Genomic DNA, 14,498 nt, shown 5'->3' with positions numbered 1-14,498 from the left:
TCAAGTCCATTACATGTGCACGTGTATGTGAAGGCTAGTAAATATACTTGTGTGTAAAAATAATGCTTGGTAAATGTATTTTTACAAAAAAACTTATACACAGTTCAGGTTTTATGAATGTGGTAGCAGGTAAGAAACTAGTCATAGAGATATATGGAGCTGTTAGTGAAATACATTGATTCAAGTAGTTGGCATTATTCCCTATGGAATTATTGTGGAAATCGTGTATTTTTAATGTTGCATATGCATATATAGATGTCTTGGGGATGGTGGCATCACAGCTTCATGCCATGTCAAGAAAATTATTAAAAATTGTTTAAAAATTGCAGTCCATTGTACAGATTATATGCACCTGTCATGTTGACATTCTTCACCTCTGTAACAGGCTAAGTCTAGGTGTAGTGTGAAGTATGAAAAGCACCATAACTGTACTGATGCAACATTTGGCCATACTGATTAATCCTGCTGATAAGCAAGATGAAATTAATATGGGCATGGCATGGAATAAGTGATTGCCTTACCTGAACTAGGTCATCAGATCTAGCTCAGGAGTTTTCATTCAGAACTGCCCTGTGAAGTGTAGGCTGTCAAGTTATCCTTCCTTGGACCTCGGCCATTCACAAAGGAGCATTTTCGAGCAGTTGAACTTTTGTTAGAAAGGATATAAGGGCACACATACCCTAGAACACCATAATTTTACATGGGCTGCCCCTCTCCATCCCTTTTCTAACACAGAGGTAAGACTGAGATATTTCATTCCAGATCAGACATGCAGTTTCTTATAGCGTGGTGCTGTGGGTGGTTTGTAAGTGGTGGAAATGCAGATTGTAGGTAGGATCTGCATTTATGTAAGCCAGCACACATGTAGGGATCAGCTCTGGTATTTGCACAGGCATATGTACACAGGAACATCGCTTGGAACCAACTTTTCAAGGTGTTTATGCTGATCTGCTCGCTGTGTCGTGCGTGTGTGTTGCAGGTGTATTAATGTCATTTGGCGCTGATTTCTCTCTGGTTTGTGTTCACTGAAGTTCCCATAAATTACCGGGTGGGATTGGGTGGATCAGTCAGTTTTCTGTGCTCTCTATCGATTCCTGCGCCTGTGGCAGAGCCGAGCCACGGTGCTGAGGAAAGCTCAGGTAGCTCAGCCCACACCCGCGCTGAACTCACGGCGAGCAGCTCATTCCCCCTCACGTTATCTCCGCGACTGAGTGTGCTGTCACCGGGATGGGTGCGACGGCAGCTGGGGACTCTGCTCAGTGCCAGCGCAGGGCACGAACTCTGGGGAGTGACCCCCGCCACAGCACCGAGGCACACGGCCCTCACCTCTGCACCCTCGCGATGCATGAGGCTCCTGTCGCGACAGAGGCCGGTGCAGCCCCACAGAATCACAGTGCTTAGGGTTGGAAGGGACCCCTGAGCATCACCCAGTCCGACCCTCTGCCAAGGCAGGGTGACACGGGAACGCGCCCAGGTGGGTTTGGAATGTCTCCAGAGAGGGAGAATCCACGGCCTTCCCCTCACACTCTGACCGGATGATGCTCCTGTCGCGATAGAGCGCGCCAGCCTCACAGTCACCCTTTGACCGGGTGATGCCCCTGAGGGGCCAACCCTACACTCACCCCTGGACTGGATGAGGCTGCTATCGCGACAGGGTGAGGGCAGTGCTCACAGGACGGCTGGGGCTCCTGTCGCGACACGCGCCGGTGCAGCTCCGCGCCACCCCGCGCGCCAAGACCCCAATGGCGGGCGGCTCCCCTCAGGCGGGCAGCTCCCCTCAGGCCGCCCCGCTCCCCCTCACCGCGGGCTGAGGCCGGGACAGGGGCGGTTCCCGCCGGGACAGCAGCGGCGGGAAAGCGGCCACTGCACCTGCGGGGCTGTCCCCGTGCGCAGCGGAAGCGGCTCCACCGCGGCCTGAGGCGCAGCCGCCGCCGGGCCCCGGGCGGGAGCACGGGCGACAACGGGACCGCGCTGCGCAGGGGCCGCGCCGCAGCCATCGCCTCCGCCCCACGGGCGGGGCCGCCAGCATGCCCGCCCCGCGCCCCGGCCCCGCCAATGAGCGGCGTCCACATGCCGCGGCAGCGAGAGAGCGCCGGGCGGCCCCCGAGTTACATTAGAGCCACCGCCGCCGCTGTGCGACCGGAGCGAGCGGAGGCAGCGGCGGGCGCGGGGGAGCCCGAGCCGTGACGGCGACAGCGGCCTGGGCCGGCCGGGGGGGATTCGGCTGCTAGAGAAGGAAGGAAGGGGGCGATCCTGACCCTTCGCGGGCAGCGGGGCAACTGCGGCTTTTTCTCCCCCGCGCCGTTACCGCCCTCCGTTACAGGGGGCGGCTCGGAGTCGCTGAGGCGAGCGGAGAGGCCGTTTGGCCACCTGAAGGCGGCCCATCCCTGCAGGGACCCGCCGCAGCCCCGAGGCGACCGCAGCTCCGAGGGCCCGCGCGCTCCCCGCCCGAAGTCCCTCGTCCCCGCCGGAGAGGCGGATCGGCTCCCTCGGAGGCGTGAGGGGTGGGAGGGGGGGGTGGGGGCTTTATTTTTTTTTAATTTTTTTTTTAAGGGCGGCTTTCCCTATTTTTTTTTTTTTCCTAAATTTTTAATTTTTTTCCTGCCCCTCCCGGCCTCCTCCGCGAAGAGAGAGGTGTGCTCGGGCTCCTCTGCTGCGGGAGAGGGTCTATGGTGATAGCACGGGGGTGGTGAGGGCTGAGGAGGGGTCTCGCCGCCGCCCCCGCCGCCGCTGAGGAGGAGGAGAGGGAGGAGGAAGAGGCGAGGCACGGCACCATTTGCTGCTCCCTGCCCCAGCCATGGAGAACGCGCACACAAAGACTGTGGAGGAAGTTTTGGCTTATTTCGGCGTCAACGAGAGCACCGGGCTCAGCCTCGAGCAAGTGAAGAAGCTGAAGGAGAAATGGGGCTCCAACGGTAGGTGAGGCGGCCCCGCCGCGGGGATGCTGCCGCCGGCGCTCGCCCTCTTCCCCCTCTGCTCCCTTCCCCAGCCCTCTCTCCTCTCCCTCATCCTTGCCGGGGCCCTGTGCGAGGCCTAACGCGTGTGCACTGGCAAAGCCGGCATCTCTTCCAGGACCCGGAATAGGAGCGAGGGAGAGAAGATGGCTGACTTGAACTCCACCTCGTGGGTTTCTTTCAATCCCGAGCTCGCAGGGCTGCTCTGGGGAGGAGGGTATCACCTCCGTTCCCTTTCACCGTAACGGTGGGAAACCTTCTTCCATTCTGAAATGAAGCGCTTTGGCGTTTAGGATTTACCTTTTTTTTTTTTTTTTTTTTTTTTTTTTTCCTGTCTTGACCTTCATTTTCCCCAGCTTTTCAGCGCCTTTCAGCCCCTTATTTTATATTCTTCTCTCCAGTCGGGACAAAAAATTCAGTCGATTTTTTTTAATCCTCACTGCTTGGGTGTCCTGGTTCCTTCTGAACTCCCTTGCCGTTGTGTAAAAATGAAAATCTATGAGAAGATTACACCGTAGAGGTGGTTTTTTTTAGCTTTAACACTGCTTTTATGCCTCTTGGGTTACTAAATCTAGTTACAGGAACATAAAGGGGAGAGCAGAAATAAGGACATACGCTTAAAATGGAGGAGAGCATCTAAAATATTTTTAACCAAGTTTGATGGTTTGTGGGGTTTTTTTAAGTGAATGTGGAGGAAAAGCTTTGTCAGAAAGCATTTGAAAAGCGTTTTGAGCCTTTGACCCTTTGTGTGCAGCAATAGCAGAAGTCCCACAGCTGGCTGGAGTGATGACTTGGCTGAATTATAACCCTTGACACATTCCCGCGAACCTTTATGTGTCTTAAAATGCAAAACTCTCAGGCCCATTCACATACTCTGGTGAAAAGAGCAGCCTTAGTGGGGCTTTCAGTGTGTCTGTCAAATCCAACCCAGCTGAGCGTGCAATTCAGGAAGAATATCTGGTGTGGATGCCTGATAATGCTCTAATGTCTTTCTTCGGTGATTTCTTTTCTTTCACATGCTTCCTGGAAAAATCTTCCACTGACAGAGCTGCCGGCAGAGGAAGGTGAGCATGGTTATGAAATCTTCTGCTAGTTCTTGTTGATAATTCATTTTTGTAAATGTGCATGACTCAATGGCTTTGTCACATATTGCAGGAAAAACCTTACTCGAGCTTGTGATTGAACAGTTTGAAGACTTACTAGTTAGAATTTTGTTGCTGGCCGCTTGCATATCTTTTGTAAGTATGATTTATTTCTTTCTTTTATTTCCTAGGGTTCTGTATGGCAGAGTGACATATTCCAATATATATGATCTCTACATACTGAAATTATTCTTTCTTGCTGGATAGGTGCAAGATTGCTGTCTATTAAATTAGTTCCTTGTGACGAGGTTTCTGTGTGCTAGCCAACAAAAATTTTGGGGAGTCTTTCATTGCATGAGTCATAAGTACATAACTACACCAGACAGGTATTTTAAAAAGTGCTTCTCATTCAACCCAGTTTGCTTATTTGAGGTGGGATTTCCCAATGCTGCTGTTGGCTTTGAAAACTAACCTTGAGTAAGTAAGCGTTTAACTGGGCATTCTTCTTGCCTTTGGGTTAATCTTTATCAAGCTCGATGTATAATCATTGGAAGACATTTTTGGATGCAATGCAGACTGTAAATAGAATCTACATGGTGAATATTCCAGTTGCCTTCCCTTCCTGATAATAGCAAGGTGACAGTTGTTGCTTCTGACAGTGACAAGAATGTTGACGGCTGTGATGGCACCATTGTTGACCAAATTTGGTAACTGACCTTTGGATAGTCCAGTCGTGAAATGGACATCTTGCTTTGCATACAGGACTAAAAGAACAAGAACATTTTTAACTTTTTTTTTCTAAAAAAAAAAAAAACCAACCATGATTAGGCAATCTTCTTACATTATGTGTAAATGGTATGTGCTTGCTGAAAAACTGGAAAACGGAGTGAAGACTCAGAGAAGGAAGGTGAAGGCTGTATTTCTTGGGGAGCTGGACAACAGAAACAAAATATTGAAGAATTATTGAATTGTTTAGGTAGGGAGTAAAAGTTTACAGTAGACTTTGCCCTGGAGTTGTAATTAACTACTTGAAAAAAAAATAAATGCTGCAGCTCTTGGGGTGGGGTGGAAATTGTGGTGACTCTTTAGCTAAGGGCAAGCTAATCAGGATGGGCAGAGGAGAATGTGCTCTGGAGCTGCTGTGTGCTGGGGGAAGGGTTGCCCTGGTGCTGCAGTTTGTGCTGTGCTGGGGATCTGCTCTCCCCACACCAACACCCTCCAGAGGGCTCTGGCTTTGGGTCTGCAATCCACCAGTACAGCTGAGCAGTGCCTGCTGACACCAGTCCTGACCATGGAGACAGATGTGCTTCGCTCACTCCTCTGTTTCCTGGAGAGGAAATCAGGCTGGCTATTGCAAATTGAATAAATAGTCATTCAAAAGCTTTTTTTTTTGTTTTTTTCCCCTCCTCTTTCCCCTTTTCCTCACAGAGGGTGAGAAGGGGATGTCTTTTGTTCCTGAAAAGTCAGGAGTGTTTCTGTCATCTCGTGAGACAAATGACAGCACAGAAGTTTGTTAGCCTTCCGTGCCAAAGTAAATTAGTTGTTTTTATTATAAACAAGTAAGTGAAAAATCAGATTTCCCAAGCTAAAGCTTTGATTACTGAGTCTGAGGAAGTATGAGACCAGACTGACAGAGGTCATAGAACATACACTGCTGAGTCCTCTTGGAAAACTTGATTAGTAGCTGAATTCAGTTGCTTTTTTCAGTATGGTTAATTTTCCTATCTAATTAAGAGGAGACTGTAGTCTAATAGAGTGTGGGATAGATCTGGGTTCTCTGCTTCTGTTCAGCTGACATGGTACATGACCTTGGGCTACTGCTCTGCCTTTTCTGCCTTCTATTTTGGAGTTAGAGGCACACTAAATTGATGTTAGAAGTAGAGATTTTTCTCTGGTGAAAAGTAAAACCCCTCTAGATAGATTATAATTTTGGTACTTTAGAAGTTCTTCCCCTTTGTGTTTGTTTCTGGTGTTTTCTTTGCTCAGAAGGCAATCATCTTTTCTGTTTTTCTTAGGCTTTAACACTTTTTCTTGATGAAAGCATAATACAGACTTTTGTAGTAGCTGCAAAGCACCGTTGGATATGTTGATACAAGGATTGCATTACTGCAAAAATAGGATGTAATTACATCACCTAAGTTCTGCTGTTCTTCACCAGCTGTTCATTGTCAGTTTAGAAAAATTAAGATTGAGGTATAAGAGAGAGGATCTCAAAGTATATGGATAACTCTTTTTTTATTGTGTTGAGGGGATTTTTATGGTGGCTGTGTTGCAATCATAAATCATGGCAGTTAATTGCTGTTAGAACTGCCTGCACAGTAACACTCATCTGTAACACCGAGACCTGCACTGGGTTTTGTGCAGAAACATCCCTTCTTATGCAGCACATGAACTTGTGTTCAGAGTGCCTTTGTGCCCTCTGCTCCCACCCTGCCTGCCAGGGCCGTGTCAGTGAAATAACTCCGAGCTCAGTCTGTGCAGGCTGATGGCCGGGGTCAGATGCTGCATGTTTGTGGATCCTGTGTCCTACATTCCAGGTCAGAGCTGCTCTTAGGGATGTGCCTAGTTAGTGAAAGCCTTAAGGATGGCTTTGGAAGAGAAACAGTATAAATAATTTCTGATGGTGAGTAAATGGATCTGTGAATAGACTTGTCTCGTTTCTCTCATGGATCCGTGAAGCCTCTGCAGAAATCAACCTGTGGAGTGTCTTGATGGCTTTTAATTCTTGATGCTTGTGTGGCATGTGCTCACATCTACAGTGTTTACTGAAAAGAACAGCTTGCTTTGCTGTAGAAATGATTTTGACAGGTTGCAAAACGTTAACTGCATCTGATGTAGAATAATTCCTTGGTGAAGTGTGGCTGCCTTAAGCAGTGGTGTGTGCTGAACTCTGCAGTCTGAGCTCTGCATCACACAGTGGATTTCCTCCTACAAGGTGCAGTGTAGGCTATAAACTCTACCAAACCTTGAAGTATTTGTACAGCATCCTGAGAGCTTTCCCTCCCCTCAGTTGTTCTTTGATTCCTAAGCCGACTTAGAAGTGAATGTCCTGAGAATGTTTTCTAATAGTGGATATCTGTGTTTAGATTAAAACAATATACTGTGATTTAGCCCAGAGATTGTAATAGCCTGCAAATTAGCATGGCTGTAACCTAGCTTGTGGTAAAAGGTGAGCAAAGGTCCCCTTGGCAAGGTAGGATTTGTCAGTAACAGTGTTGCAGGCTTTGCCCTGGAATCACCCCAAAGCTACCTGTTAAGGTCAGCAGCAGGGAGTGTGGCACAAGATAAGGGCTGCTGGAGAACGTGACACTGACATGCCTTTAGCTAAACTTAGATTGCTCATTAGCATGAGGGTAGGGGTGATAAAAATGGGAGAAGTCATTGTGATTCTATTTTATGTTGTACAAATTAAACTGTGGGTGACAGGGATCTTTTTTTTCCTCCTCTTATTGTTATAATAATATATTTATTTTCAGAAATACGGGGTAACATTGATGGGTGCTTACGGTCTGTGAACTCAGTAAAATTCTTAATTTTGTGCTTATGCATATGGTCAAGATGGGTTCGTTCGTGTTTGAGGTTTCTTTCCCCTGACCTTGGTTGGGTAGCAGACAAAAGTTTCTACAGAATCATGGAACTAAAATTGGGAGGTTTTTCTTTAACGTTACCTGGTGTTCAGTATAACTGACATGGATGGAACAGGAGTACTGAAATAGTTTGCATCTGCTTATTTTTGAGCTAATTTGTATTAAAAGGAGAAATCACTAAAAGAGGGCTTTCTGAGCAGTAGTTGATACTCTGTTCAAATATATTAAAACTGAAATCACATTATCCTGTGAGAAGAAAGCTCTTAAAAGCAGTCCATGCTTTTTGTATGACCTGCTTTAATTAATCTGGGACTTCTTTTTTATTGGGATGAGATCTTACCTCTCCCAGCTTGCTTCTAAGTTTCCGTTGTCCAAATGAAAACCAAACAAAAATCCCTCTTTGGTTGCTGACAACAAAGTATTTGCTTTTCCTCTGTTAGTGGTGAGCGGGTACAGCCTGCTGGGCAACACAATTCTGTCTCCACACTCCCATTCTCCAACTCAATTGTTGTTATTTAATGACACATAATCATCTGAGGTAACCTGGCTCTATAACTTCCCTGACAATGGAGATCCTTTGCTTGGAGAAATGGAAAAAGCTGGAGAGGCACTTGTGCTGTTCCAGCCGTTCCATCAGCGCTCACCTCATTGCTGGCTGACTTTGCCATTGTAGCTCTGTCCCCTTTTTGCAAATAACCAAGGCTGTTTGCCTGTCATTGTGTGTGTTTTGCCTCAGAGTCCTGCAGGTCCACCCCATTAGGCTTTGTTTAAAATAGGCTCTGGCAGCCCTAAAGCAGATATGCTGAATGAAAGTTGTCCTTTAGGCTGCTTGTGTTGGCTCTTGATATGGGGCTTTCATGTCTTGCTATTATTTCCCTTATATTTTTAGGCATTTCTCTTGAGCAATTATCTTATTCTTTTCTTATTCTTCCTACTCTTTCTTAAACACGTGGTGATTTTACCTATTGACAGTAGTGCCTGACCATTGGAGCATTGGAGATCAGTGACCTGGAAGTGAAGCTGTTCTCCATGTGAGTTTTAAGTGATTAGGGCTGAAACATGGTGGGGCCCTTCTGAGTAGAAATTGAAAACAATGAGATCTCTCACTGGAAAACTCTCCAGGGTCTACAAGTGTGCTACAAGTGGAAACTTTCTGAGAAGGACTCAGTGACTTGGACAAGAATTGTCCAGTCTTTACCAGGCCTCAGCATATGGTCTGTTGTTACTAAAAATGCAAAGTTAAATATTTGTTATTGCTTGTGCTACTTCCTCTTTGTTTTCCTTGCCTTTGTTTTGCTTGTTTACTTCAGGCAGCTATCAAATAATAAACCTGATCTGTTACAGAATGTGTTGTGTATCACAAATACCCTAAGTGAAGTGTTAATATAGCTGTAGTTTGCTATAGCAAGAGCAAGAACTTGCAATGTATTGGGTTATTTTGTCTTATGTTTACTAAATTGTTCTAGAACTGGAGCTTGGGTTGTTCCAGTGATAGTAATTGTGTAGAAATTTCTGGAGAGAGGAATGTGTATTGCTGGCTTCCAGGGTTAACTAGATGCTTCACTTTAGTCTTGTCACAGATTGATAATTTCACCAAAAAAACCAACAGTGATTTAATCCTTCAGGCTCTATACTCCCAGGATCTCTAATTTGAGTTCATCTGCTCTTTTTGAAATAATGGCTCATTGAAAGAAAAGATCACTTGAAAACTTAATTTTGGCTCTCCTTGACATACTTGGATCTTGCTGTCCTTGTAGCTCCTTTCCTTACCTCTGGAAGTTGTGGCCTTTCTCAATGTTATTTTACAACACACTTGGTCTTAAATCAGAAAAGATTCTGGTTTATAGTCGTGTAAAGCAGATGTTTTATTCCAGTTAACTTTGTAGGTGCCTGCTCGGCTAAGCACATCACAACATAATTGAGCTTATTTGCTTTGTTGGGAAGCAAAGTGGGCTCTACAGAATCCCAATAAAGAAAGGGAGGGAAGAAACAGATTCTGCTGGCAGAGTGTGACCTTGTGTACACTGAGAGGTCTGGAAGTGCCCCGTTGGCCTCTCCTGTAGCTGCACAGGCAGCAGCTCCAGCAGCTCTGGTGCACAGGGGAGGCTGTGGGGTGAGCAGGGACAGCAGGGCCTGTCCCACTGCCCACAGACATCCATGGCACAGGGCTGGCTGTGGGTGAGCAGGGACAGCAGGGCCTGTCCCACTGCCCACAGACATCCATGGCACAGGGGAGGCTGTGGGGTGAGCAGGGCCTGTCCCACTGCCCACAGACATCCATGGCACAGGGCTGGCTGTGGGGTGAGCAGGGCCTGTCCCACTGCCCACAGACATCCATGGCACAGGGGAGGCTGTGGGGTGAGCAGGGACAGCAGGGCCTGTCCCACTGCCCACAGACATCCATGGCACAGGGCTGGCTGTGGGGTGAGCAGGGCCTGTCCCACTGCCCACAGACATCCATGGCACAGGAGAGGCTGTGGGGTGAGCAGGGACAGCAGGGCCTGGCCCACTGCCCACAGACATCCATGGCACAGGGGAGGCTGTGGGGTGAGCAGGGACAGCAGGGCCTGGCCCACTGCCCCCCATAGCAGGAGCTGTTCCAGGGGTTGCAGAGCCCCGAGGTGTGCAGAGATCCCACCTAAATCTGTTCTGCAGGGGGATTACACAGCCCCTGCCAGTGCTGTGGTACCAGTTGGGATGTTGCAGTTGTATTAATCACAACCTGGATCTTACAAGTTTATCCCTTTGTAATAAAAATTTCTTGTCGCCTGGGATTTGCCTGACAGTCTGTTTTCTGCTTGAGGCTTTCATGCTGCTGCTCCTTCCTTTTGACATCCTGGAGTGTCTCACAATTGAGCAATAGCTCAGAGCAGCGTGTTGGTGGAATCGTGGCCTTGCTTCAGTAACAGTTTGCTCGCTGCAGTCTTCAGTGATTCAGAGCTGTTGCCTGACTACCAGCCCTAATTATCTCAACACGTTGTTCCTATTTACTGTCACTTTCCAGGCTTCCTGTTGCTCAACACGTTGACGAAAATGCTCTTCCTCTCTGGTCATGTTAACTTGACTTTTCATCAGTGACTCCAGTGCTCTGCAGAGGCCCTGACACACTCGAGTCAAATGAATGACAGATACCTAACACTGGAGTGCTCTTTTAAAACAAATGAATTAAAATAAAATCCATGTGGAGCCTTTTATGCTCATATAAGTTTGATTTACCTTTTAAAATCCAATTTTGAGATTTATCAGCTACTTGGTTTACAATCCAGCTTCAGATATAACTATACCACTCACTTAGATGCTTCAATATGACACCAGTTGTATTTAAATTAGTAGATGATTAGTTTTTGTATCTACTCACTGGAAACTTGTAAAGCTGTTTCCATTTCTGTGGCTAAGTTACTGGTAATGGGCAATTAACTTGCTTAAAATTCAGATTCTGGCAAGGTTTTAGTGTTTTAAGTAGTCAAACTAATCTATGTCCTGTTTTATATAGTAATTAAATAATTTTTTTTTTATTGTCATAACTGTTGTCACAACTTCTCCTTTCACTTCTGAAGCAACAGTAGCAATTGTTTCCCAGATAAATAGCTTACTCCTTTAAAAGAAGAGTGGCCTCTAAAATGAACTTTGTACTGCTTTAGTAAAGATTCTTTTTCTCCTTTTCCATTGCCTTTTGCCAACTCATTCATGAATTACAGAACTTACAAACTTGGTAGATTGAGGGGTTTCCAAAACTGCTGAAGTCTGAGCAGTTGAAACTTAGCAGGCATAAAGTTTGCAAGGTGTAAATCAGGAATTTAAATCACTGTGTTTCTCTTGCAGGTCCTGGCCTGGTTTGAAGAAGGTGAAGAAACAATCACAGCATTTGTAGAGCCTTTTGTAATCTTACTCATATTAGTAGCCAATGCAATTGTGGGAGTGTGGCAGGTATGCAGAGACTTTTACAGCATCAAATCACAAATGTTTGGGGTTTTATGGTTTAGGAGGAAGCACTGTGCCCTGTAGTGTTGGGTGTTCCTACAAAGCAAGTAGGATGTGTTGCTAACTTGGGATTCCTGAGAGTCAGCAAACCATAAAGCTTCTCACCAGAAAGTGTTGACTTAAAGGTAAAATGAAAGCTTCAGAAGTGTTGCCAGAAAGGCAAAATGCCCATCAGTGTTTGGCCACACGCTGCTGAACACATGAAGGAGACAGGCCAGAATAAAACCCTGAATTCAGGCAATAAATCAGGCCTTGCAAAGCTAAGAACAATTGGAGTGGTTTGCTTTCTGACTGAGGAACAAAGCATGGAGCACTTGTACTCTTGTTTCTTTTCTGTTTCCTCTTGAGACAACTGTTGTTTTTAGTAAATCATTAATACAGTGTTAATTCTCCCTGTTCAGTCACTATAGTACCTATTAAGTGTACATCCCAAGACTGCATGTCTGTCAAAAGGCACAAGTTTCTGATGAAAACATCTAAATACCATAAAACTTTTCCTACACTGTCAGCTGTGACATTAATTTGATGCCTTTTTATAAATCATATAGACAGTAGTCTCATAACATAAAATCACACTTCATGAGATGCCAAAACACAAATGTTCATTTCACTTCACTTTGCTAATTTGATCACTTTAGGCAGTGGATGCTTTGTTAGAGGGTTTTTTCCTGCAGATAAAAAATGTTCTAGGATTTTTATGGTAAGTTCTTTGTATGATTGGTTGGTTTTGTTGGGTTTTTTTTCTATGGGAGGGTGCTAGCATGACATAACTACTTGCTCTCTTAGTGCACGAGGCTTCATGCTTTAAAAAATATCAAACTGGCCAAAATAACAAAAATTAAGAGAGGAGTCCTGTTAATAGGTTACAACATATTAGAGAGGACCCTGCCTGCTGGAAGAAGTGGCCTTGAGTGGCATTGCTGCCCATTCCTGTGCTCTGCTCTGTGCTATCCCAAGTGAGCTGGCTGAAAAGTGTTCCTCAAAATTCAGGTTTTAGCAGTACCTGGCCCACCCTGCTGGAGCAGGTGTGCAGGGAAGAGATAAAGTTGGTCAAGGGGTGACAGCACTGCCCCCTTAAATGACATTTTATATTCAAGTCTTCATAAAGTAATTGTGCAAGAGTTAATGTTTAACTTGAAACTCGTGAGCTGCAGTTTTGCAGGTACTAATTTTAAGCATGAAGTGGAAGCTAAAGCTCTCTGTATAGTTTAAAGATTTTTCTTGTGTAGTTTCCCTGTTGTAGGAAATAATCAGGTTATTTTTCTGATGTCATAGTATGCAAAGGAGACCTCTCTGTATATTTCTACATGCACATGGAACTTCATTGTGAAAGAGTTGCTGCCCAGATGAAGTGACTCATTGCCTTGTTCTAATGGGCATGGAAAATCAGGCACAGTACACAGTCTCCACCCATAAATGTATCTGTTCCTACAGGTAGCAGATGTGAGCACTGAGTCACAGCTCTGCCTCCCTCAGCCTTTCCCCAGCAGCACCTGCCCTGCTCCAGGGCAGTCTGGCTCCCATAACTCCAGGCAAACTGCAGCAAAAAGACTCAGGCCAGCACTGTGAGCTGGCTGAACGAGCTGAATCATGGAATTGTTGGGGGTGGAAAAGATCTTTGAGATCATCAAGTCACCCTATTAACCCAGCACTGCCAAGGCCACCACCAAACCGTGTCCCTGAGGGCCACATGTACATTTTAGATACCTGCAGGCAAGGTGATTCATCCACCTTCCTGAGCAGCCTCTTCGGATTCTTGACAGCCATTTCTGTGAAGAAATTGCTGCTAATACCCATTCTAAATTTTTCCTGGTGCAACTTGGATGTTTGTTCCTTTTCTAGGGAGTGACAAGGTCCCCCCTGAGCCCCCTTTTCTCCAGGCTGAGCCCCCTCCCAGCTCCCTCAGGTGCTCCTGGTGCTCCAGGCCCTTCCCTGGTCATGATCCAGCCCCTCCATGTCCTTGTCTTGAGGGGCCCAAAACTGCCCCCAGAACTGGAGATGCTTCAGCAGTGCCCATCCCCTGTGCTCTGATCTTACTGGCTGCTCTATTTCTCCTTCAAGCCATGTGCCATTGGCCTTCTTGGCCACCTGGCCAAAATTAAAGTTGAATTTTTATTTCTCTGTTTTGAAGAAAAAGTTCTGTTGAAGTAACCTTGCTTTTGTGGGACTTGAAGGTTTTGCCTCACAGTCCACACAAGAGCAGTGTTGGTGCTGTAGTGCTGAGGAGCACAATTAACTCACCTGGTATTCTTTGCAGTTCTATGGCTCTGTGCTGGTATCTGCCCTGCCAGACCCTGAGCTGTGCCATGGAAATGTTAGTTCCTTTAGGTAGTTTTGGTAACAGTCATTTTCAGCTGCACTGGTACAAGGAACTGGTGAGTTCCTCAACTTTTGAATTTTTGATGGTTTTGTTTCTGCTTTGACATGCAAGGAGGAATTTTTTATTATCTGGAAAGGCTGATGTGTATTTGAAGGGCAGATGTTCTAAAAACTCTGTGCACTCTACCATTATCTGTAATTATCAGGGCTAAGTGACGTTTGTTCTTGTCAATAGGCAGGGAAATGGAAAAGAAGTTCTTTCTCCAGGAGCTGGGGAAGGAGCACTGATAAGCTGCTGGTTTCTGCAGTTGTTCTTTATCCAGGTGGCATCACAGTACTGATACCCATCTCTGCCAGAGCTCAGTGAGAGGGCTGCAGCTGAGATAGGAAAGATGTTGTGTTAGTGGAAATTCAAAGGTTTTCCTGCGTGGGGATTGATGTGAGTTTGTAAATTGTTTGGAGTTCTGGGGAAATTTCTAGTGTGTGCTTTAATTTCACTTCAGCATGACTTGATTTGCTGAAATAAAATTGATAATAAGTTGGCTTCATCATAACTTGATCCTTGATTTGTGTCA

At 46.0% G+C, this 14,498-nt stretch overlaps 1 protein-coding gene across 2 annotated transcripts in view; it reads left to right on the top strand.

Annotated features, from left to right (window-relative positions):
* The first annotated feature begins 2,562 nt into the window (after nucleotides 1–2,562).
* Nucleotides 2,563–14,498, top strand: part of ATP2A2 (ATPase sarcoplasmic/endoplasmic reticulum Ca2+ transporting 2) — a 43,855-nt gene continuing 31,919 nt past the window's right edge. The window contains exons 1-4 of one of the 2 annotated variants that reach the window (XR_004981205.2): nucleotides 2,563–2,915; nucleotides 4,001–4,018; nucleotides 4,110–4,192; nucleotides 11,446–11,550. Coding sequence is in view for 1 of the 2 variants with exons in the window: in XM_036393287.2 (XP_036249180.1) it covers nucleotides 2,798–2,915; nucleotides 4,001–4,018; nucleotides 4,110–4,192; nucleotides 11,446–11,550 (324 nt within the window). In the remaining variant the exon portion in view is untranslated. The remainder of the gene's footprint in view (nucleotides 2,916–4,000; nucleotides 4,019–4,109; nucleotides 4,193–11,445; nucleotides 11,551–14,498) is intronic. The other variant, XM_036393287.2, reaches the window with a different exon arrangement.

Source organism: Molothrus ater, chromosome 18 (genome assembly GCF_012460135.2).
Source record: "Molothrus ater isolate BHLD 08-10-18 breed brown headed cowbird chromosome 18, BPBGC_Mater_1.1, whole genome shotgun sequence".
Classification (NCBI taxonomy): Eukaryota; Metazoa; Chordata; class Aves; order Passeriformes; family Icteridae; genus Molothrus; species Molothrus ater.
Note: the sequence above shows the minus strand (reverse complement) of the source record. Positions and strands in the feature narration are given on the sequence as shown.